This window comes from Notamacropus eugenii, chromosome 3 (assembly GCF_028372415.1).
Source record: "Notamacropus eugenii isolate mMacEug1 chromosome 3, mMacEug1.pri_v2, whole genome shotgun sequence".
NCBI classification, from domain to species: domain Eukaryota; kingdom Metazoa; phylum Chordata; class Mammalia; order Diprotodontia; family Macropodidae; genus Notamacropus; species Notamacropus eugenii.
This window is the reverse complement of record NC_092874.1, coordinates 401490354-401516804: the sequence shown is the minus strand read 5'-3', so window position 1 is coordinate 401516804 and position 26451 is coordinate 401490354. Positions and strand designations below refer to the sequence as shown.

Genomic DNA, 26451 nt, shown 5'->3' with positions numbered 1-26451 from the left:
AACTGTTATCCATCTAAGTAACGATCTTTGTCTGCCTGTTCATCCATCCCATCCATTTGTTTCTATCTGTCTCTTTATGTAGCTGAGAGGATCTAGTTGAATTCCAATAAGTTAAATAGCATATGATGCGACCAAGCCTATGGTGTTAGAGTTGGAAGAAACTTTAGAGAGGTCGTTTAGTAAAATTCCTTGTTTTATATATGAGGAAGCTGGGCCCCAGAAAAGTTCAGAGATTGCCTAAGTCTACACAAGTATTTAAAAGGCATAAAGTTGGTCCAATATGATTCCACTGTGCATTCTACCCTGCCAGATCCACATCATTTGTCATAATAAACTGCAAATTTGATCTAAGATAAAGTAACATAAATTTATATTTAATTGTTTTTATTGGATTAAGGCAATGCAATTCTATTAGGGACTTTTTAAAAAAATTTCTCCTGCTTCAGGAGGAATGCCTCTGAAAGCTACAGGCACAGACTATATATATATGGAGGTATATATACTCCATACACACACACACACACACACACACACACACACACACACACACACACACACACACATATATATATATACTCCATATATATATATATCTATGGAGACACATATACTCCATATGTATATATGGAGGTTCTTGGGAATAAGAGGGATTCAGGGACTCTGATTGAGCTTCACTGCAGTCAGGCCTCTTGCCTTGTATAGGGGAGAAGCCCACTGAAAGAAAAATCAACCACATGGTAGAAATGGGAAACTTTTTTCAGCAAGGGCTTTAAGAGATATCCCGAAGACAGAAGCCAGTTAAGAAGAGATTGATTGGAAAAAGGACCAAGTTCACTGGAAGGATGAAATAAACCATGGGACAATTCTTTTAAAAGAGAGATCTAGAAATTTATTTATTTTAGTATCAACATGTTTAAATGGTCCATCCTGAATAGGCTTTAATAACAATATACATTTGTACACAAATACATGCATGTATTTCACATATACATAAAGCTCGATGCCTCTGCTTCCTCACCATACATTATCTCTTTTACTCTTTGCAGTATGGTTTTAACCCTACTTCTCTTCTGAAACCAATCTCGAAAGGCACCAAGGACCATCTTATTGCCAAATCTAACGTCCTCTTGGTTATTTTAAAGTATTACACTTTCTTGTCTTCTCTATAACATTTGACACTCTTGATCAATCTCTTCTATCGGATACTTTCCTCTGGCTTTTACTGTCCTGATTCTCCTGCCTCTCCAACAACTTCTTGGACTCCTTCATTGACTCCTTGTCCTTTTCCTAATATCTTTAAGGAAGATGAAACTGCAAGATTTGGTGCTTGGCATCTTTTCTCTCTATAACCCTTTCCCCTGTCAATCACACTAAGTCTCATGGTTTCAATTGTTATCTCTGTACAGAATTAAATCTGTAAGTTCAGCTCTGACATCTCTTTGAACTCCAAACCCACAATTCCAACTGCCTTTAAGCTGTTTCCACCTAGATGTCCTACTATATGAACATATCTCAAAATAAGGTGTTTTCTTTCCTTTGCTTTTCATCAAATTACTGACCAAGTCTTGTTAATTCCACATCTGTGCTCAGGAGTGCTCCCTCTTTTATCTTTCCACTGCAACCAACCTAGTGAAGGTCATTTAAGTATTGCTCATCTCAATTTTTGCAATCGTCTTCAAACAAGTGTTCCTACCTCTCTTTTTTCCCTAGTTTGTGTGTGTGTTAGTCCTTCGTTGCTGAAGAAGACCATGCCATCAGAAAAATGATGACATGACTTGCACTTGACTTTGTTTTGAGTGAGGAAGGGCTGTGCAGGTCACCAACCTCACTTCTCCTCCAGAGCCATCTGAATCCAGTGACCAGATATTCATCAGGACGACTGGAGATGACTCAGGATGAGGCAATTGGGGTTAAGTGACTTGGCCAAGGTCACACAGCTAGTGAGTGTGAAGTGTCTGAGGTGAGATTTGAACTCAGGTCCTCCTGACTCATGTACTGGTGCTCTGTCCACCGCACCACCTAGCTGCCCCTATCTAATCTATTCTTCTCAGCAACACCAGATTAAGGTTCTTTATTAATAGATCTAATCATGCCATGCCTTTGCCTGAAAATCTTCAGTGGCTTCCCATATCCTACCAAGTAAAGTTCTGTCTACTTTGCTTAGCATTCAAAGCCTTTTACAAACTGATATGTTTCTATCTTCCCAGGCTTTTATTCTAGTAGGATAAGACATTATTATATAATACTCTATTACATACACTCTGCCTTCTAATCAAGCTGAATTATTCTTTTCCCTCAGGATACACACTGAATTTTCCTAACTATGCTTGTACAGTTTCCTGTGCCTGGAATTTCCTCAATCTCTCTCTTTACTCAATTATTTTCTTATTGTTCAGTTGTTTTTTTTAAGTCGCGTCTGACTCTTTGTGATCCCATATGGAGTTTTCTTGGCAAAGATACTGAAGTGGTTTTTTACAGTTCATTTTCCAGATGAAGAAAGTGAGGCAAACAGGGTTAAGTGACTTGCCTGAGGTCACACAGATAGTTAAGTGTCTGAAGCCAGTCCAGCATCTATCTACTGTGTCAATTATTTTCTACTCATCATTGAAAGCCCAAAGCAAATGCTAACTCCTTCAGGAAGACTTCTTTCCTTTCTGTCTTTACTTTCCCATCCTTCCTCACCTTGGATCTCAGTACTTAATTTTGAGCCTTTCTAATACAATTGTCATGTGTTATAGTTATTTGCGCTTGTGTTCTCTTTCCCTATGAGATGGCAAGTTTCATGAAGGAATGGATCTTTTAAATTTATTAAATCAAATACTCCAGGTATCCATGACTGAGGTGGGGCCAACTCTCTTAGGCTGAACCTCTCCAAACTTAGCCTAGGCTGGTCAGTCAATAAAAGATACACAATCTTCTAGTCTGTAGAAAATGTCAGAATTTGTACTCTCACTATCACAACTGTCAAAAATCCAAGGACATCTCTGTACCACTTGGAGGCAATGAAGGAAGAAAAGTTTTGTGGAGGATTTATGATTTTCCTCTCTGACTATCACCAATCTACCGGAAACTTGGATTCCACTCCTCAGTCTCCCAGCTCCGATAGGTAAGCCTTTTGTCTCATCTTGAAGGGAACCAGACCTCCATCCAGGGGAGTGTTGGAACCAACTCTAATTGGCTTGAAGGTACTGATAGTTAAATTTTCAGTGTGAGCTTTTGATAATTTGGATTAAACTTGAAAGTGTGTGTGCATAAATTTTTTTCCCTGGAAATCCTGGCTGTTGAACATTTATCAGCACAACCCTGCCTCCATGACACTTTCTTATATATACCTAGTATTTACACAGTGTTTTAAAGTTTGCAAAGCAATTTACAAATATTATCTCATTTTATCTTCACAACAACCCTGATAGATAAAGTGCTATTTTATCCTCATTTTACAGATGAGGAAACTGAAGGAGACAGAAGTTAAGTTACTTGCCCAAGGTCACAAGGCTAGTAAGTATCTGAAACCTGATTTGAACTTAGAACTTCTTGATTCCCATCCAGTAGTCTATCCACTTTACTACCCATCTGTCTCTAGGCAGTTCCTCACCATCCATCCTATGGGTACCCTACCCTTTCTAGCACCCTTTTATGTGTTATCTTCCTCCAAATGTAAGTTTATTGAGGACAGAGACTGTCCTGTTTACTCTTGTATTTATATCCCTAGTACTTTTCAAGTATATAGTAAACACCTAATAAATTGTCCTTCCTTCCTTCCTTCCTGTATACATACATATGTATATACACATATATAAGGTGTGTGTGTATGTGTGTGTGTGTATGTGTGTTATGATTACCTGTCTCATTTTCACCTTCAGCCTTAGAGAACTGACCACTAAATTTTTGGCCACAGCAGCTTATAAAGACCATCTACTAACACATGGAGGGGTTTGAGGTTTATATCTAGAGGGAGGGAGTATGCAGGGAAGTCATGAATCTTTAGCATGTTCACTTTACCAGTATTTCATATTCTGCGCACACAGTATATTTCTAGAGGCAGCACGGTATTATAGACAGATTGGTACAGCACAGGACTGCTCTCAGACAAGGATCATGTGGGTTTAAGTCCTGCCTCGGGCACATATTGGCTTTGTGACTGTGGGGACATTACTTAATCTCTCCGTGCTCCCAGCACCTCTATAAAGACTCTTAAGTCACAGTTCATTAGCACCGATAATGGTTTTCTCGTGAGTTCTTCATGCTAAGGAGATCACAGATCCATTCCCCTCCTCTCTATGTGTATTAATGTGTTTGTTGATATCTATAAATATACTTCTATGTCTATATATGTATATACAAATGTTTTTTCAAATAATTTTCTTTCACTCCTTACAACCAGTGAAGTGGCTGGGGAGATGTTATTCTCATTGCAAAGATGAAGACAGTAAGACACAAAATGGTTGAATGACTACTGGCCAAGGGATGCATAGCAAGTGAACAGGGGAAGAGCTAGCATTACATTCTGTGTCCTCTGGGTTTAGTTTGACTAATGAATAATGCAGGCGGCTATAAAATATCCCCCAATCCCTCTTATCATGAGGACAGCACCCTTACAGACATTAGGGGTATAGTGAGGGTAGTGTCTAAATAAGGGCTTCAGTGGATGTGAGGCCTCTGCCCAGTAAGAGAGTCAGGGCAAAGATTGGGGATTGGGCATTGGGGGGCGGAGGGCTAGGAGGAAGTGAGGCGGAAGTGGGTTGGGGGTCATGAAGGACTAGATAACACAATGCCCGGTGGCTCTAGGAATTATTTTTCTTGTGGATCTTGTACCTTGCAGGGCCTGATTTTGCTCTGCTGTAAAATGAAGAGTGTGGACTTCCATGTCTAGATCTCTGATCCTTAATTCTTCATCTGTTGAATCTCTAAGTCTTCTTCATTTTACAGCTAGCATTTATACAATGCTTTGAAGTTTGCAAAGCACTTTAGAAATTTATTTCATTTGATCAACAACCCTAGATACTATTATTATCCCTATTTTACAGATGAGGAAACTGAGGTACCGAAAGGCGAAGTGAGGTAATATACAGCTAGTGACTGAGGCTGGATTTGAAAAGTTCAGTGTATAATAATAATGATGACGATGATAGCTAGCATTTATATATTGCTTGCTATGTGCCAGAGACTATGCTAAGCGTTTTACAATTTTTATGTCATTTGGTCCTCACAGCAGCCCTGAGGGATAGCTGCTATTATGAGTCCCATTTAACAGATGAGGAAACAGGCAGACAAAGTCAAATGACTTGCCCAGGATTACACAGTTATTAGATTTGAACTCAGGTCTTCTTGTCCTCCAGTTTAGTGCTACCTACCTGCTTACTTAATTTCCTTCAGAAAGCCTTTTTTGGTCCTTGGTTGAGACCTCTTGTACCAAAATAGTACTTTGTTTTATGCATTTCTCATGCACTTACAATGTGCTTTTTATCTGACATATATTTCGACCCCTTATTTCCTTACGTCCTGTAAGAGGTGGGATTCAGCCTTACCTAACTTAGTTATTCACAGTGTTCTACACAGAGTAGATGTCTACAATATTTAAATGTTGGATGAATGAAAAGAATGCAGATACATATGCATTTAATTTTCTTAAAATAGATGATAAATTTCTATGCACTTGAATGGTAAAACCACTGAAAGCTAACCTCTCTTGTGGACCCACTTTTCCCCATCTCTATTTTTTCATCATCTCTTCTTCTGTCTCTACTATGACTTGTTTGGGGGGGGAGGGGAGATTTGAATGTCAGGAAATGACTAAGAAAGGGATTTATCCACAAGTGATTTTCAAAACAAAGAAAGAAATGAAAAATGGGGCCTATGACCAAAGAGATACCCAATAACAAAAGAAATGACCACTTAATAAATTGTGTTGACCTCAGAAGAACTTTCTCTCTTCCTTTGGCACTATTACACAAACTCATGGTGTTCAGGAAGCCAAACTTCTCATCTTGCATGTCAACTTTTAGCCATTTAACCTCAGGGTGAGAACTCCAAGGCTAACCACATTCAGATTTTCTAATGACTATAAGTTTAAGTGAGAAGCAGATCTAATATCCTGCTTGCAGGTTTCAAATTTTGGTTTTGTAAGCAATAAATAAATGTTTAACTGTGGAAATTTATCCTTTAGTGATATAGAAAGGTTTTACAGTCACAAAATGCTCATTAGGTTAGTATGTGAGGAGGTATGGAAATATAGAAGGCAGCTAAATGGTGTAATGAATGGAGTGCAGGGCCTGGAGTCAGGAAAACCCAGCTCCCAGAGTTCTAATCTGGCCTCGGACACTTACTAGTTGTGTGACCCTGGGCAAGTCATTTAACTCTGCCTTAGTTTACTCATCTGTAAAATGAGCTGGAGAATGAAATGGCAAACCACTCCATTATCTTTGCCAAGAAAACCTCAAATGGAGTCACAAAGAGTGGTACACAACTGAGATGACAGAACAACAACAAAGTGGAAACGCAGAGAGGCAAAGTCATGTAATAGATAGAGGACTGGCCCTGGAGTTAGGAAGACCTGGGTTATGATGTGGACAGCTCTCTAGGATTGTAAATTACAGGTGAATTACATATGTGCAATGGTGAATCCTTGAATTACATGTGTCTCCATTTTTCCCTGCCTTCTAACTCAGCCTGCAAGTAAATTGAACAGCCTATTAGTTTTACATAGGCAGATAGATGGCACAGTGGATAGAGTGCCAGGCTTGAAGTCAGAAGACTTATCTTCCTGAGTTCAAATCCAGCCTCAGACACTTACTAGCTGTGTGACCCTGGGCAAGACATTTAATTAACCCTGTTTGCCTCAGTTTCCTCATCTGTAAAATGAGCTGGAGAAGGAAACTGCAAACCACTCTAGTATCTCTGCCAAGAGAACCCCAAAATGGGGCCACAAAGAGTTGGACACAATGGAGCAAAGTTTTACATGGGTTCCTAGTGCATTCACCTTGAGATACCCATAACAAATTTTCTGTACCATGGCACTTATACCAAATGAGTTTATATTTATGTGATTTTTTAATTTTATACTTATATTAAAGTGATTGATGTGTACAGGTGTGCACTGCTTTAACCAAATTCTTTATAAAAGCTCTGATTTATAGAAAATAAATATTAAAAACTAAAAGAATGTGGACCAAGTTATATCTCTCTATGGTCTCTTCCCACTCAAAAATTCCATGATTTTCTGTTTCTTCTCTTTATGAGGAAGGGCAGAGTGGTAAAGAGGAGAGTCGATACAGAAGGCAAGAAGATGTAGGTTCAGTTCTACCTCTGATATATAGTGGCTGTATGACCTTAGGCAAGTCACTTAACCTCTAAACGTTCTAGGCAACTTTCTAAGACTGTAAGATGCAAAGAAGATGCCAAATTCCATTAGCAGAAGGAAGGTCCTCATCCAGGAGCTCATCCCAAGGAAATCACAGGTCCAGTCCCTGTTCTTTTATAAAAGATTTCACCAAAGAGCTCTTTTAAATAGCAAGCTCTCCTAGCACATGAGAGCATGATTTGATATGTTGCTTGTTTGTTTTTAAATCAGTTTATACTCAACTTTAGCAAACACACCTACTGTATAAAGTGAGGCACGCACATAAGTAGATAATCTGACTAGTACATCACTTTGGAGACATCTATAAATAAAAAAAGTGACAGCAAAATATGTATATTCTTTGAAGGGCTATGACTTTTTGTTCAGAGGTCAGTAAGGCTGAGAATGACCCTACACACTTGCTTCTCTCTGAGTGTGTGTGTGTGTGTGTCTGTCTGTGTGAGTATGAGTGTGTGTGTATGTGTGTGCACGCGCATGTATGTATAGATAAATAATTTCCAAAGTGTTGGATAATGTGCTAAAATAGGCCATTTAAAACACCGTACACAGATCTTAGACTTGTTTTCCTCTCTGGTTGAGTAACAACTAGAGTAAATGTAAGTTACTGAAGAGAGGACAGTGATATTTAATTCATACAGACTTATTTTGACACAGTGACAGAGATAAAGCCTCTAGAGTCACGAACAAGGCAGACAAATATGCAAATTCCAAAAGGGATTCTCCACTCCCAACCCCCAATATTCCTGGTTTCTCTGTGATGGACTCTCCTCTGGTCACAAGTTACTAAATATACCTCTTTTCTTTGTCTCACATAGTTCTTGGGAGGGGGCTTGCTTGAGAAAGGATGACCAACAAGACGTAGTCTGGTAGAAGGGCATCTGGGTAAAAGGCCCATCATTAAAGTTATCAGGGAAAAAGGACACCAGCCCTGGTTTGGCTTCCATAAACACAGAGTTCCTCCAGACTTACCAGCTACCCTGCTCGTCTCGTCTTGCTCAGGAGATGATTCTGCTGTTCGTGAATAGAGGACTGGCAAGTCAGGGGGCTGGGTGTAAATGTAATTTACTGCATCTAGTATCAGAGAACAGGGAATACAATTAGGGACAGTGCTTAGAGGCTCGGATGGTTTCACTGCTTAGGCAGCAGCACGCTCACTTATCAGCCCCACACAATAGACATCAGAGCTTCTCACTGAATAACTGGATAAGGTCAACAAAATGTAGAGTCATTTGCCCAGGGATTGGGATTCAATAGACTAGCTGAGGTAGGACGGAATTGGTCCAGATGAGTCCAGCCCTGGAACCATTGCATGTGTTGAATTATTTGTCAGGAGGTTTTGGATCTAGAAAAGCAGTGACCTCGAAAAGAATATAAAGAAATAGGGAGAGTCTGGTGGTATTGATGAATTAGCGATGTCTAAATAAACCTATGTAGCATACTACTTTAAAATATATCTTGGGTTTACCTTCTATAGTAGAAAAACTAATAGTTAATTGACTCATGACTACTAATTTTTTGGATATGTGTTTAAATGTTGTAGACTTTGTTCTCTGAAATCAATACTGCAGATGATCCAGTTTAACTGGTGAAGATGAGTACTGAAATTCAAATGAGCTTACATGGACTTCTACCTCAGAAATCCAACCTATTGGAAAGATGTTGTCTTGAAGTGACATGGGCTACCTAGAGAGGAAGTAGTCTCTCTCTTCCTTGGTTGTCTGTGAATAGAAGTGCAGCTAGGTGGGGCAGGAGATAGAGTGCAGGGTCTGGAGTCAGAAAGACTCATCTTTCTAAGCTCAAATCTAATCTCAGACACTTACTAGCTATGTGACCCTGGACAAGTCCCTTAACCCAGTTTGCCTCAGTTTCCTCATCTGCAAAATGAGCTGGAGAAGGAAATGACAAACTATTCCAGTATCTTTGCCAAGAAAACCCCAAACGGGGTCATGAAGAGCTGGACATGACTTAAAAATGACTGAACAGCAATATATAGAAGCTGGATGAACAGGGATCCTGTTCAAGTATGAGTTGGATTAGGTGACATGTCTTCCAGTCCTAGGAGTATTGTGATTCTGAAATGCTGACTTTCTGAGGTCATTTTTTATCAAGATAAATATGGCAGTATTCTGCAAAATGAACTGGAGGTGGAGAGACCAATTAGGAGGCAGTTGGAAGTAGTTCAGACTAGAGGGAAGAAGGGTCTGAATTAAGGTGACACTAGGCTTATGAACACAAGGTATGACCATTCCATGCAAAGCAATGAAGAGATTCCAATTGATGTCTCTTTTTCCTTGTTCAAGATTTACTGTTAGAAGCATAATTGGGGTTTTGAGCCCTAGATTTATTATTTGTTACTAAATATTCTCCAAGGTGATGAGGTCTTTCTAAGAAGAAACCAGTCTGTGAGAAAAAATAAACAGGAAATTATCTCTTTTGAAATAATTGATATTTTATAAAGTGCTTTTAAGGCCTGCAAAGAACTTTTCAGTATTAGCTCATTTTAGCCTCACATTTTACATGGGTTTTTCCTCATCCTAATTCAGACTCCCTGAGATCTACCTCTGTTAAGAGAGAAAGAATGGTCTTAGGAAGCTTAGGAAACTTGAGTTCAAATCATCTCTAATACAGATTGTTTCTGTGACTCTGGGAAAAATCACTTAACCACTCAGAACTAATGACAACTAAGATGCTACATTACAGAACAGGTGCCAGTCTGAATCGGGAGCTTCTTTACCAGCACTTAGTTCTTTATATTAATGAAATTACAGGTTTGATCTCCCCATTCCCAAAAAAGTGCTATATAAATTCAACATACACACACATCTATGTATCTATGTATCTATGTATCTATCTACACACTCACTCCTCAGGCTCTTCTTCTTGTAAAGAATAGTTTAAACTGAGTGGTGAGAACAGAAGTCTATGTCGTTGTCCAGTTGTTTTCAGTCATGTCCTTCTCTTTATAACCCCATCGGGGATTTTTCTTAGCAAAGATCCCGGGACTAGTTTGCCATTTCCTTCTCCAGATCATTTTGCAGATGAGGAAACTGAGGCACACAGGGTTAAGTGACTTGCTCAAGGTCACAGAACTAGTAAATGTGTGAGGCAGATTTGAACTCAGGAAAATAAATCTTCTTGTCTCCAGGCCTGGCACTCTATCCACTATGCCATCTGGCTGCATGCTACTGCAGAATTCAGTAATGATTTCTTAATTTCCATTCCAGTGGGTTTCTTCCTCAGGCATCATCATGCTCCTTGATGTCTTTGAAGAATTTTATATGACCAACTCACACCCTTCTTGAAACTCTCCTCCTGTGGCTTCTGTGATGCTATACTTTCAGCAGTCCCTTTCCACCCCCACCTACTAGTAAGGTTTATGGTGACTATAGAGTGGATCTGGTAACTCTGAAAGCCTTGGAAAAGAGGGCCAAATCAAAAGACCATGGTTGTAGTCATGAGCTAATTTGTATGGTTTTGTGTCAGGGTACACATGCACACAGACCTCCACAACACAGCCGTTGGTAGAGAGTTAGCAGCTCCTGGTGGAGGAGTGGAGATGTGATCCAAAAGTTCTCACGTTTCCTTTCTGTGTCATCAAACATGAATATGTGAAGTGGGTGGAATGAAATTGGACCTCCTTGGCAGCCTTGCTTCAGTTCTCTGACCTGGTTCCATTATAACATTACAGATTGTAAAATCTCAATGATTTGGAGGGGAGTCCTAATTTATTATTTTTTTCTGTAGGAGTGCAGGACTATTAACTGAACTTTTATAGAATGTAAGTTTATTGAGGTCAGGGACTTTTTTCTTTTCTATTCTTAGTGCTTAGCAAACATTTGTTGAATCAAATTAAAGTTTTTTATTTCATTAGATTTTCTTGGCATAGGGAATTCTCAGTAAGAAAATTCCCCTTACCAATGCAAATAGTGCTTGCTGTGCAATTTATAGTTTTAGAGATTGGGGGGCACTGAAAGATTAAGTAAATTGCTCAGAAAATATGTTTAAGAGGCAGGATTCAAACCTGAGTCTTCTGAACTCTGAATCTGGTGATCAGTTTCTGTAAACAAAGATTAATGACTAATATAGAAAGGTCATGGTAATGCCTACCACCTTTTATATTCAGCACAGCTCATACCAACCATTCTTGCAACACTATTGTGTGAGTTAACAACATATGATTATTCTTGGAAGGTTTGTCTCACAGTGTCATGCAATAGTTCATCAAAAAGTCTTCTCTGACCATGAGTTTGCCAGTGCTCAAGCTATGACATAACATAATATTCACCGTCAGTCAACCTGACATTCAATAGGTTCGCTATAGTTGGGTGCCACTATACAGCTTTTCCTGACACCATTCTCCATCATGCCTGTTAGACTCCAATCAGACTAGCTTATTCACTGTCCCCTGACCAGATTTGTCCTTTACTCTTTGGTTGTGTCACTCTTTGTCCCTATAATGTCTTTTGCCAATAGCACTAACTATTCATTCAACAAACCTTTAAAAATTCAATAAGCATTAATCGAGTTCTTATTGTATTGTATTGAAAGGCAATATTTAAGCCACTAAGGATAAAAAAAAAGAAAAAAGCATAATACCTGCACTCAAAGGGCCTGGAATCTAATTGGGGGAGGGAGACATGAACACAAATAACCACTCCAACATAGAGAATGTTTAAGCACATAGGAGAGTGACCTGAGATATTCAAGGAAGGAGAGGAAACTATATATATAGTATACATATATATAAAATATATTTATAAAAATAAAATAAATAAAATATATTCATAAAAATAAGAGCCATTGCCCCATGGACAAATGATCAAAGGATATGAATAGGCAGTTTGCAGAAGATGAAATTGAAACTATCAATAGTCACATGAAAAAATGCTCTAAATTACTATTGATTGTTGTTATTTAGCCACTCAGTCATGTCTGACTCTTCACAACCCCAAGGACCATACTGTCCATGGGGTTTTCTTGGCAAAGATGTAGGGCTGGTTTGTCATTCTTCTCCAGTGGATTAAGGCAAACAGAGGTTAAGTGAGAAACAGCTAGTAAGTATCAGACCAAATTTGAACTTAGGTTTTCCTGACTCTAGGGCCAACACTCTCTCGTTGAGCTTCCCAGCCATTGGCTAGAAAATGCAAATTAAAACAACACCGAGGTACCACTTCATACCTATCACATTGGCTGATGTGACAGAAAAGAACGAAAATGCTGGAAGGGGTGTAGAGAGATAGGTACACTAATGCACTGTCGGTCAAGTAATGAACTGGTCGAACCATTCTGGAGAACAATTTGGAACTATGGCCAAAGAGCTCTAAAATGTGCATTTACTTTGACCCAGCAAAACCACTACCAGGTTGATTACCCAAAGAGATCAAAGAAAAGAGAAAAGGAATTACATATACACAAAAATATTCATAGCAGCTCTTTCTGTGGTGGCAAAGAATTGGGGAAAAGCTGAACAAATTGTGGTATATGATTATGATGGAATACTATTGTGCAATAAGAAACAATGAGCAGAGTCACTTCAGAAAACCCTGGGAAGGTAGCTGGGAAGACTTACGTGAACTTGTGCAAAGTGAAATTAGCAGAACCAGGAGCAACAATAAGTAATCAATTGTGAAAGACTTAACTACTTTCATCAAGGCAATGATCCAAGACAATTCTGAAAGAATTGATAAAAAATGCTATCCACTTCCAGAGAGAGAGAAATGATGAACTCAGTGCAGAGTTAAGCATACTTTTTTCCTTTCTTTCTCTTTTTTTTTCTGCAACATGGCTAATATGCAAATACACTTTGAGTTCACATGTACAACTGATATCATATAACTTGCTTTTTCAATGGAAGTGGAAGGACAGAATTTGGAACTCAAAATTTTTAAAAATGAATGTTCAAAATTAATAAATTAATTTGAAGTGGTTATGGGACTTCAAATTTCCCTTATATATGGCTGGAGTTCAGGACAAAAATGAAAGCTGAAGACAAAGACTTTGGGGTCACTTGCAGAATAGCTAAAGTCATGAAAGATGATCAGATCTTCAATGTTTAAAAAAGCATAGAGGAAAAAAAAAGAGTCAAAGCCAAAGTTTTGGGCACTATCCATAATGTATCAAGAGGAATACGTTTAAACAGTGAGGGAGATAGAGCTTTAAAAATACCAAAATCCTTATTACTATGACTGGTCCCCAGCTGGTAGGTGATATACTCAGTGAACAGTTGTTGGGAAATAGCCTTTAACCACTTGGACACAGTGAATTGAGAGGACATATGGTGAGATCAGAAAGGGCAAGACAGCTGTATTTCTCACGGCCATCCAAAATGATGAAATCAGCCATCTGTGTTAGTATCAAGTATGGAATGAGGGAGCTCAGCTGGGACCCCTCACTGGGGAGGAATATGAAGAATGAATATGGAACAGAGGAGCTCAGCTAGAGTTCTTCATGAAAGATAAGTATTAATGTTAGTTGTGAATACAGGGGCAGATGAGAGAATTAATATTATACTATTATATTAATAACTAATTATTGTGATCCACTCTTCTTTCCTTCTATTTTCTGTAAGGGCCCAATTCCTGTTAAGGTCAGTCAGTCTCTGAAGGGCAAGGCTGATTGATGATATTGCTCCCAGCCCACAAGAAACACATGGGACCTGACCCAACTAGGAGACCTAATTTCTGTTTAGAATATAAACAAAATCCAGTCTGGGTAAACGCTTGCCTTGAGGGAAGGAACCCCTGCCCCTGGTCCCCTACATTAGAGTTTAGGATGGCCTAGCTCATGAAGGAGAAAAGTCCCCCTGAAAGGGGCAGATGGAGGTTTCTCCTGTCCAGATTGCTGGAGGCTGTTGAGTAGCATGATCAAGCCACATTCTCAGGAGGAGCCGAAAACTCCCACCTCCTCATTAAATGCCCATCCATCGGAGTTGATTTTCACTTGTCAGGGGAATTCCCTTTCTGAAGGTATTTAAAGTTTCTTAGGGTCTCTCTTGGGGTCTTGGGTTACCAAAAGAAACCACTGACTATCAATTATTGATTGCCAGCTAGCCTAATTAATAAATTGATTATTAATTACCCAGAAACTCTGTCTCTTGGGATTTTAATTTGTGTCACTGGTGAACTCAGCTAAACTAAGACTATGTACTGGAGATAAGCATAAGGGATTTCACCCAGATTCAGTAGGTGTTTAGCTTCATGTTGCCTTTGGTGCTGGTGAATCTTGGTCAGACTGGTCTGACCCTGATGTGAATCTTACTGTAGTATATTATGATGGAGAAGTAGGTGGTAGGTAAGGTCTAAGAAGCTTCTAGTGGCTTAGCTGTGGTGGTACAGACTTTTCTACTGTCTTCTCTGATGCGACACATGGCTCTGGCTGTTGTTTTCCAGGAGCACATGTGATGTCTTGTTTTCTTGATTTTATTTTCTTTTTCTATGTGCTCCACCATTAGGTACTATGCTAATTCAGAACTAGGAAACAATAAATTCAAGAGGAGTTCTGAGCAGGGATGCCATGTCATTCAGATTCAATCTCAGGGTCACAATTTGAGTTCAATGTACACTCATTGGGGAAGATTGTCCAGAGCAGGGCATCTATGTGACAGAAGGTGGTAGATTCACTAGTAATAATAGGGTCATCTTCCCTCCTCCCAATGATCTGAAAGATGAAAGGTGGTGAATAGGTTGGTGAGGTAGTCACAAGGACTCCAGCAAAAATAGCACTTGTAATTAATTATCCCTCACACAGGAAGGTTTCCCTTCTGTCAGATGTCTATATCGTGTCCCCACCTATTATTAAGGGACAGTAGAGGAAAATACTATCTTTGCTTGGCCAGTGTGAGTTAGCCTTTGAGACACAGCCCTGCAACTAAGCAAGGAGACTAACCATGCTTGACTGGGTAGTACCACTACAGAAGGAACTGTCCACGATACAAGCTTAGCTACTGCTAAACTTTGAATATACAAAGGAAAAGGGACAACCTGATCTCCATGGAGGCATTAAGACATGAGAAGAGGTTGTTAATTAAATACATAAATGCATTACAGAAGCTAAATGATAGTTTAGTCTGGAAGGAATCATATTCAAAGTATTTTTAGGAGAGAGTTCAACAATGAACTCAAGGTTTGATTAGCAAGGAATATGGCTTATCATCTGGCAGCCTTAATATATACTTGACCAAGAAGCTTACTGACAGACTAGAAAGGCAGAGGAAGGGTTGAAATTTTCATCAAGAAATCATAAAATAGGCCAGGCTAAAGCATAGAAATCTAGACCTACTGTGACTGGGAAACTAGTAGGATGACCCTGTTGCCCAGTGAAAAGAATTTATGGCAAAGTGTCAATTTTGTCTTAGGTGTGGGAATCATGTAATTCTTTATGCCAGGTATCCCCACAAATGAAACTATAATGTAACAGAAATGAAGTTATTGTTAATTTGTATGATGTGTTAAGAATATGATAGAACTTGATACCTGATGATTGTCTTTAAAAATGATAAAAGTTAGAAACATTTGAAGGAAGCACATAGCTTATCCATGGTCTCCTTTTTTTTTTCTTCTAGGTAATTTATGTACTAGAGATCAAGAAGAATCCCAAAGAAAAGTGCACAATGAATAAGTGTTAGCTAATTGAAGAGATTCCAGTGGCCACAATCGAAGAGACCTGAGTTCAAATTTGGAGCCAGACATTTACTACGTGGCTTTGGGTAAGTCACTTAACCTCTGTTTATCTTAATTGACTGGAGAAGAAAATGGCACATCACTCCAGTATCTTTGCCAAGAAAACCTCATAGACATTATAGCTCACAAGATCATAGAGATTTGGACACAACTAAAAACAACAATTGAAGAGGCAACATAGTACAGTAGATAAAATTCTAGCCTTGGAGTTGAACTCTACCTCAGACACTTCAAGTCACTTAATCACTCAGGTCCTCAGTTTCCTCATGTGTAAAACATGAGGGCTGAAATCAACGACCTCTGAGGTTCCATCTGGTTTTAAATCTATGCTCCTATGTACCAATCTAGGGAATAGGAAGAATTTATGGAAAGAGAAAAGTCAGAAATGATCTTTGTACCAGGGATTTTTACTGACATAATAAAAGGCTGGGGGCAAGTCTGTGATTTTTCAATTGATTAAAGAAAATAGAATTTATATAGGGATTTAAGCCTTTGCAAAGCATGTTACAAATGTTTCTTTTTATCTTTACAATGAATATGGGAGTTAGGTGCTTTTATTATTCTCACTTTACAGAAGAGGAACCTGAGGCAGACAGAGGCTAAGTGACTTGCCCAGGGTCACATAGGGAGTAGATATCTGAGAATGGATTTGAACTTGCCCCTTTATTTTCTTTTTTAAAAAATTAATTTATTTGTTTTCAGTTTTCTACAATTACTTCCATAAGTCTTAGATTTTCTCCCCCTCCCTCTCCGAATTGGCATGCAATCGTATATGGGTTCTATACATTTTCACATTAGTCATGTTGCATGGAAGAATTAAAATGAATGGGAAAAACCATGAAAAAAACAAACCAAACCAAAACATAACACAAGAGAAAATATTCTGTTCATTCTGCATTCCGATTCTATAGTTCTTTCTCTGGATGTGGATGACATTTTGTCTCGAGTCCTTTGGGAATGTTTTAGGTCCTTGTGTTGCTGTGAAGGGCTAGGTCTACCAGAAACAGTCCTCGCACACTGTGGCTGTTACTGTGTACAATGTTCTCATTTCACTCAGCATCAGTTCATATAAGTCCTTCCAGGCCTCTCTGAAGTCCTCGTGCTCATCATTTCTTATGGCACAATAATATTCCATTACATCCCCATACCACAACTTGTTCAGTCATTCCCCAATTGATGTGCATTCCCTCCATTTCCAGTTCTTGGCCACCACAAAGAAAGCTGAGAATCATATTTAAAAGGAATCTCAAAGATTTGGCCTTGAAGGTCCATATCTATTTTTTTCATGACCTAATGAAATTCTCCATTACTAGAGAAGATTGTCCAGTGGCAGTCATTTTCATGACAGACTATTTGAGTTTCTGTGGTTTGTAATAGTAAGAACGTGAACATAATAACAATGAAAAATTCTAGTCTCAGAATTAAACGCTAACATTTCCCAGGCCACCTTTGGAAGTGTTTTTCCTTGGGACTCAAGTAGCTTTGTCAAAGAATCAAGGGGTAGATTTTGTAAGTAAAGTCATTGAGTGAAGTTTACTGAAGCCTGTAAGGTTCTTTGATAAATATGAATTAGAAATGGTCTTGTAATTGGGGAAATGTTAACACATCTGCTGGCATTCATACTAGTCTATACCTATATACGTGTGTGTGTGTATGTGTGTGTGTGTGTGTGTATGTATATATGTATATACATATACACACAAAGATTATACCAAAACTGACAGAAAAGAAATTACCACCAATTTTCCCCTAGCAATAAGCCGTAGACAAGAAACCATCATGCTTCCCAGTCTCTCTGTGTCTGACTTACAAATTGGGGTGGAGCCCTTGAGCATAAATAGGAGCGGCGACAATAACGTTTTATTCTGCTCTTTTACTTTTTGCAGATGAGTGTCTCTGCATCTATGTGTGTATGTGTTGAATTAGTTGTGGCTAGGATTTCCAGATTTGTTACCATTTCAGATGCAAAAATGTCTGGATGGGTTCCAGGCTCTGTCTCTTGAATCTCTGTGGGCTAAACCTCCCTTAAATCTTGGACTACCTAGAAAGCACTGTAGAAAGTGCAGTGGCAAAACTAGTATGGAAATCTGGCTGTCTGAAGAGGTGGGTCAGTCTGAGTGTATGCAGTTCAGGGAATTCTCTGTAAGAATGAAGGCTATATGCATAGGCTCTGATATTTGAACTTAAAAGATCAGTGTTAAGAGAACACCTACATGGTTTTATTGAGGTCAAGTTGTGTGACGAAATCTCTATTCCAGAGTAATGAAATAACGAGTGGATGTGGTCTTTAAGCTGCTGCTGATTTCTGAAAAATCGTGGGAACCAAGAAAGGTGGTGTAGGACTGGAGATAGGCAATGTAACTTCAAAAGCAGGGAGAGTATTCTTTCAGTTATATGTCAGTGATCTTGACTCTGATTCTTGGAAAATTTCTATGGTATAGAATAAGGGACATAACTTTGGAGGACACCCAAAGCTAGTGGGTATAACCTGGATGAAGATACAGCAAAGACTGAGAAATCTGGTAGGATAGCCAAGAAAGCAGTCATGAAAATCAGAGAGAAGACCATATGAGGAAAAGAGGGTGACTGACAATGAAAAAGGATGCATAGAGGTCAAGAAGGATGAGAATTTGAGAAAAGGTCATTAGATTTGGCAATTAAGAGAATACCAGTAACTTTAAAGAGAGTACTTTGGGTTGATTAATGAGATGAGAAGACAAGATTGTACAGACTTAAGAAGAAGGGTGAGAAGAAAGGAAGTAGAGGCATTAGTTGTAGATGGCCTTCAAGGAATCAAGCCATGAGAGGGAGGAGATGGACAGATCAAATGAATGTTTTTTGAGGATGGGGGAGAAATGAATATGCTTGTAGGCAACGGAACCAACCAGAAGATGGAAATTAAAGATTTGTCAGAGAGTGGAGATGATGGGAGGGCAATGTACTGGAGAATATGGAATGGAATGGGATCACTAGTGAATGTTGTCTTGGCAAAGAGAAGGGCTATCTCTTCATCTGAGGCAGGAGTGAAGGAGGAGACAGTAGGGGAAGGTAGATGAGTGATGTGAGATATAGAGTTGATGAGGTAGCTTTCAGTGAGACTTCAATGTTTTCAGTGAAATATAAGGCAAAGTTCTCAAGTGAGAAAGTGGGAAAAGATGGATCCATGGGAAGTTTGAGGAGGAATGAAAAGACTTGGAAAAGCCAATATTCTGAGTGGAATAGTAAATCAATTAGGGAGGCATCAAAGGATTTCTTTGTTGAAATGAGGCCCAGTTCCTCACCCCAGAGATGATTTTCAGTGCATGGAAAGGGAAACTGAGCTCATTAAAAGATAGCACGGTTTATCAAGAATCCCTCATGCTTAGCGATTCTCGGCAATACAATAATCCAAGACAATTTCAAAGTATTCATGATGAAAAATTCTTCTACTTCCACAGAAAGAACTGAAGGAGTCTAAATGCAGATCGAAGCATACCATTTTTCACTTTCTGTATTTTTTTCACGTATTTTTTTCTTTGGGTCTGTGTCTTCTTTTACAACATGACAAATGATAATATGGTTTGCATGATTGAACATGTATAACCTATATCAAATTGCTTAGTGTCTCAGGAAGGGGAGAGGGAAGGAGGGAAAGAGAAAATTTCAAACTCAAAATTTTAAAAAATGAATGTTAAAAATTGTCTTTACGTGTAAATGGGGGGAGAAGAAAGAATAGATCATGACACTGTGCATGTTCAATTTATCAAATTGCTTGCCTTCTCGATGAGTAAGGGAGGGAAAATGGAAGAAAATTTGGACTTCAAAAGTGTAAAAAAAAAAAGATTAAAATTGAAAATTGGAAAATTGGAAAAAATTAAAATCTTAAAACTTAAAAAAAAATAAAGAAGGGGAATCTGAGGGGGACATGTGTCTTTCTTTCACATATATGGCATATAAATTAGGGGGACAGCAAACTGCAGACCACAGACAGCCCATCATCTGTTTTTGTATGTCCCACAAATTAAGCCTGGGGAAGACAACAGGCCAGATTTGGCTTCCAGGCCCTAGTTTACCAGTCTCTAGTATAGATGGGATTCTAAAGCTAAGCTTGACAATTCAGAGGTATGCTGCAAAAGGACTAACTCTATAACAAGAAAAGGGCCATAGAAACAGTGCTTCACTGTCACTGTATTTTCAATATTTTTTCATTCTTCCCACAAATTTCTGTTTGTGGAAGTGCCCTATGGTTGTTTTTTTTTGGGGGGGGGGCATTTTATAGACACTATTCTAAGCATGCCATCTTAATAATAAATGCCTTTACTTAAAAAAAAGAATAAATCTTTTTTTAAAATTTGCTATTTTGATATGGTTACTAGACTGCTAGAAGAGGGGAATGATGTCAAGAGGCCAACTAATCCAAATCAACTTGTTAGAATGTGGGAGCTGAGATTTAGGGAGGTTTGATAGAAGTCTTGCCTAAGGACCCCCAGCTGTTATCATCAGAGGCAGGATTTGAAACTAGGTCCTTTTGACTCTAGAGTCAATGTTCTTTCCATTGTCCTATATAAGATACATGGCTTTAGGTACATGGATTTACATTAAATCATTGGACAAAGTTTTTTATAATATCCTTGTAGATAAAATGGTCAGATTTGTGCTAGTTAATAATATTGTTGAGTAAATTTGGAAATGGTGGAATGACCAGACTTAAAAGAATAGTGATTAAAGGAAAAATGTCAATGCAGAGAAGAGAAAGGGAAGAAAGAAAAGAGAGATGGGGGGGTAGGGAAAGGAGGAGGAGAGAGGGAGACAGAGAGAGAGAGAGAGAGAGAGAGAGAGAGAGAGAGAGAGAGAGAGAGAGAGAGAGAGAGAGAGAGAGAGGAAGAGAGAGCAAGAGGGAGAAGAGGGACAGAGGGAGAAGAGGGACGGAGGGAGAGGGGGGAGTGAGGGAGAGAGAGAAATACAAAGATAAAGCAATTATTAAACACTTAGCATGTGCCAGGCACTGTGCTAAATGCTGGGGATTAGTGAATAGTCCCATAAAACTATCCTGGCCCGTTACATTCAATACATTTTGTCAATAACTAGACTTGTCAGATCTATAGATGATACAAAACTAAGAGGGATGCTGTTGGTAGGGATATATAGCAGAGTCAGGATCCAAAAAAATGTTTACATTCTAGAACTATAGACAGGATCCCATAAAATGGCATTTAATATAGCGATAATGTGAAGTACAACACTCTGGTTATTAAAAAAGTACAGGATACACACAATACTATATAAATGTGCATATAGAAAAATGCCCATTGCCTCTAGGCATCATATGCTATACAGTAGAAACAGCTAGTTTCTGGAGAAACTAATCTGTCACTTTAGTTTTTGACTTGCTAGAACCTTGGACCATCATGACCTGCACAGGTAAGATCCACTGATTTGTGGTTTCTTGAGATCCATGTCAAATGTCCTGGAAGCTGCTCTAAAATGAGAGTTGATTCCAGCTACTTATCTTTATGCAGATCTAAAAGGGAATATCTTTCATGTGAGCAGGTGACCTTGACGGAGCAAAGGAATGTGTGCATATGTGTTTGTGTGTGCACGTGTGGATGCACACATACACACGCATAAACTTGGTCAAATTAGATTGAGATGACTGCTTTTGCTTTGTCATAGCACAAGGCAGTTCTCAGACTGTAACCTCAGAAGTTGGGTGTTTTCTCCTAAAGTTTTCAAACTAGGATTATTTCATTTAAAATTTTAGAACACAGAAATGTTGTTAATTATAAGAAATGGTTGGATCCGAGATTACCTCTGTTCCCCAGGAACTACTGAGTCACTGAGGGATGAAAACATTAAACCATGAGAAAATAATAAAAAATCTAATGCCTCACTATTTTAGAATTCCATTTTTCCTCAGAGAACTAATCTACCGTCTCTTGCCCAAGGCCCTACTATGACCTAAACACTTCTTGCATTCTTTAAAGAGTACTTACTTTCCTCCAAAACCTTCCAAGCAAATCTGACCATACATGAAGTAAAAAAAGGAATGGTATTATTGATTTAACTACAAAAAGAAAATAATCTTAACACAGATTGGCCATTTAAAAGCAGATTAAAGGCAATGAAGCATTTTAGTGCATCTTAAGTTCAATAGGCCTAAAACTTAATTTTATTTTCCCCAAACTTGCTGCTCTGCTCTTTCAACGTCTCTGTTTTTGCTGAAGGCAACACTGTTCTCACAGTTGCCCAGGCTTATAACCTAGTGATTACCATTGACACGGCTGTCCAATTAGTTGCCAAATCTCATTGATTATACCTCCCTACATTCTCATCCATGCCATATTCTTCATTCTCACTTCAGTCATCATAATTCAAACCCTCATCTCTTCTCTCCTAATTGGCCAATCTATTTCCTCTCTAATGCATCCTGCACACTGTTGTCTAATAATCTTTCCTTTTATTTTTTTTTAAATACTTCACTGATGCTCTTACATATGTTAAATATCTCTAATACCTCTTAATGCTTCCCTCCCCCACAAAAAGAAACTTCCCTTGCAACAAATAGGCACAAATAAGCAAAACAAATCAACCCTTGGGCCATATCTGCAACCATATGCCTCATTCTGCATTTATAGTCCGCTATCTCTCCGCCATGAGGTGAGTAAAGGTATGCTTCACTACCAGTCATCTGAAGTAGTAACCACAGTCACTGTCTGGATCGTAGATCTGAAGTCTTTCAATGTTCTCCTTCAACATCATTGTGGACGTCACATAAATTCTGCATCTGTTCACACCAATTTTTGCAGAATTCTCTGAATTCTTCATTCTGATAATCCTTTTAACATGCTTCTGTGATTGTGTTTGCAGAAGACTTTACCATCTCTCTCTGATGGAGCCTTTTCCTTCTTCAAGGCCCAACTCGGATGCCATCTTAAGGAAAGCTTCTTTCTCACTTTTCTTGTCCTTTTCACATTTCTCACAGCACTTGTCTGGACCTCTCATTTGCACTTAACTCATTCTCCCTTACACCCTAATGCTCTGTATGTATTCCTTTCCCCCATTAGACTGTCCACTCCTTATGAAAGCCTGATCTGTATTTTCCCTTTATTTGCATCTTATATACTGTTGGCTTTTAATAAATGTTTAATTTGAATTGAATAAAATAGAGAGAGTTCAACGACCATCATGAAGTTCTCAGTTTGAGAAAAACTATTTTGAATTTCACATCTTGGTGTCTCTAAATATTTTGTGATCTCCACAACATCCACATATCAAATTAAGGACATTTAGTGTTTTCCCAAAGGTCATAAAAGAAGGCAGCACCAGAATCAAGAAAAACATCTTGGTCTCCACACTTTCACTTGCAGAAACACTAATAGTTTAGTATATTTTGACTAAAAGCAGATGCATCCTAAATCTTATTTCCATAGCCAATTTAGGAATTTTTCATCTGAAAGTTTCCAAACAGTATAAAAAAGTATTCTGATGATAATGATGTGGCTGACTTCTGTCCCAGCAACAGTGAGAGCCTTGCCTAGATCTAAATCTGCCCAGGAACAGGGGGCTCTATCTGTTGACAAGAAAACCTTGTTATTTTCTGTATGTGTGACTAACCCCTATGGTTTGTGCCCATATCCCTGAATGTTACAAGTTAAGTTCCCTGCGTTGTGACCACATCCCTGAACTGTTTTGTAAAGTAGCCAACACACCTGCAATCTCCTTTCCTGACTCCCCTAACACACCTGCTTCCTCTTTCCTGACATCCTTCCCTGTGGTTCATTGCCCACATAGAAGCATACACCCTCCCCCAGCTGAGAGCCCAAAACTTGGGTGTAAAAGTAAGCCCCTGTCTCATCTCAAGTTGCTAGTGCTCCTGAGGACTAGCCTTCCACTTTTGTGACAATAAAGCTCTCTTCTCTAGGAGAATCTCTACCCCCTGAATTCTTTCCAGACAACCCGACTTTGAACATCATTTACCTATTCAGCAGCTTCTATGAGACCCATATGTGTGGATATGTTTTCTCTCCCCTATTGATTCTGTCTTTGTATCTCCAGGATCTAGAACAGTGCCTAGGCATAAAGTGATTTGTCCCTAATAAGTGGTTTTTTTATTGATTGGATAGACTCATTTGTAAGTAGCAGGCAAGCTGAAAGTATGTGAATATGTTTCCATGTGTATAAATCACAGAGGAAATTTTAGTCATCTCCAAAACTTGGAAGGAGGCATTTTGAGAACATTGAAAATTCCTCACTTATTCCAGCTTTATGCATATTTGGGTAGGGTAAAGAAAAGAACTGGTAACATCAATTTAGTGTTCTCCTCCTTACCCTACACACACTCTTTCCCCAAATTCTAAAGAGAGAGAAAGGAAAAGTTTCAAGGGATTTAGAGCTCCCCAGGAAAGGTGAAGAGAGGAAAACAGAAAGGAGAAAGATGAGAAGAGGCATGAGCAGCGTGTTGTAGTGGAATGAGCACTGAGAGGATGTAGAGTAAAACGATGTGGGTTCAGTTCCTAACTCCAGCAAGTATTAGCGATGTGACCTTGGACCAGTCATTACCTCTCTGAGTCTTAGTTTTCATTTGTAAGATATGGGGTTGGGCTGGATGGGTTCCAAGGTCCTTTCTGGCTTAACATAATAACCTTTTCTGGGCCCCAGTTTCTTCTTCTGTAAGATGAGGGACCTGGATGCTCTCTAAGGGCCTGTCCAACTTTAAAGTTTATGATTTAGAACCTCCACATACCAAACCGAGGACATTTAACTCTTTGCCCTAAAAGAAGTGGGATGGGCTCCCTGAAGTGATTTTTTTCTTCCTCGCTCAAAATTTGGGGAGCAAAACATCAAAAGGCAGAATCTGGTGGCTCCTCCTTGTGCCTCACCTCTTTGAATTGAGCTTAAATCCTTGCCAGGTTCAAATGTCCTTTAATGTTCAAAAATAGGACTTTTTCATGCAAAGAAGGGAAAAAAGGAAACTTTAGAAAAGGCTCAGACCATCCTAAACATCAGAAAGCTTTTACTAAATGTTTTTGGGAGCTAGGAGACTAAAATTCTCAGAAATACAACCAGATAGGTCATGATGCCATAAGACTATCATCTTATATTTGATGAGTACTTTTTAGGAGAAGCTCAAGCAGTTTGTGGGAATCGTTCAATTTGTTCCCAATACCCTGTGAAATGGAGAGGATGAGGATAGCGGGAGGGACTATTAATTTCATCTGGCAGATCAGAAGCTGTGGCCCAGAGAAGTACATAATAACATAAGCCAAGTTAAAATCCCCTCCAAATAGATACTAGGAACTTCAAAGCCACTCCCCACAGGCTTTCTGATATTTTGCTGCATTCCAGGTACAGCTGTTTTCTTTCATTCTCAGATGCTTCCAAACCAGTAAATCATATCTTCCCATAACAGCTACTTGTTCATGAATCCTACTAAAGCAATACTTCTCCCTTCCCTTCAACAAATTTAGAGTTCATTTGATAGTAATCTCAACATTTCTTTTACTTTTTCAAGCAAGCAGAAAAACAAAACACTTACCTCCATCCACATTGGAAAAGCTCTGTGGAAACAAAAATAAGGCAAACCATTACATTTCTGGAGAACATAAGGGGTTTTCATTTAATCCTTACTTCTCTTAGATTCACCATAGATTCACTATATGCCCCAGATGCAGAATTTTAATGGGAACAAGCACTTGACAGATGTTATTCCCTAGAAGTAACTTCAATGAGTTGGCTATGTTGTTTTTGTTCATTTGTGGTGGAGGCTGGAATCTCCTTCTCTTGCCTGGGTTAGAAATGTAGTGGCTACTCATGAGCTCATGCCAACACTGATCAGCACAGAAGCTTTGACCTGCTCATATTTCTGACATGGGCCATTCACCTCTCCCTAGGCAGTCTGGTATCTCCTTGCTCCTTGGGGGTCATCACATTGGTGCCAGACTCATAGTTGTTCTCTGATGTCCATTAGCCCTATTGTAACTTAGAACTTCCTATCTCAAGCAATCCAGCACCTCAGCTTGCCAGGGAGTAGGGATTACATTCATAAACTTCCACGCTCAGCAAGAGAGGGTGATTGATGTCTTACGCTATCATGGTCAATGTAGGATTCTATCTGAAAGACAAAAGTTTAATAAAAGATGCTGATATGGCTTGGAAGTGAATGCCTATAATGGTTTAAACTGACCTACGAATACTTCCTCTCATTAATTTTTAGTGATCACAGTTATGCTCAATGGGCAACACATACAAGAAGATATTGTGTACAGGAACAAATAGCACTCACATAAAGTCGATTTGACATACATTTGCATGGACTTACATATAAAAGTCATTGTTCGTCATGCAAATAAGGCATAAAAAAACATGAATTTTGCATAAATGTCTACATTGCTCTTGCACAGTCAAGTCAAGCATTTTGAGGATCACTGAAAACCC

The 26451-nt window shown here is 38.9% G+C and overlaps 1 protein-coding gene across 6 annotated transcripts in view; it reads right to left on the bottom strand.

The window, feature by feature from the left end:
* PALM2AKAP2 (PALM2 and AKAP2 fusion) overlaps window positions 1-26451 on the bottom strand; it is a 536456-nt gene that overhangs the window by 259455 nt on the left and 250550 nt on the right. For 4 of the 6 annotated variants that reach the window (XM_072650185.1, XM_072650184.1, XM_072650187.1 and 1 more), the window contains exons 5-6: window positions 25553-25574; window positions 8330-8431 (exon numbers count right to left, since the gene is read on the bottom strand). In XM_072650185.1, coding sequence (XP_072506286.1) covers window positions 8330-8431; window positions 25553-25574 — 124 coding nt within the window. The remainder of the gene's footprint in view (window positions 1-8329; window positions 8432-25552; window positions 25575-26451) is intronic. The other 2 variants (XM_072650186.1, XM_072650189.1) reach the window with 1 other exon arrangement.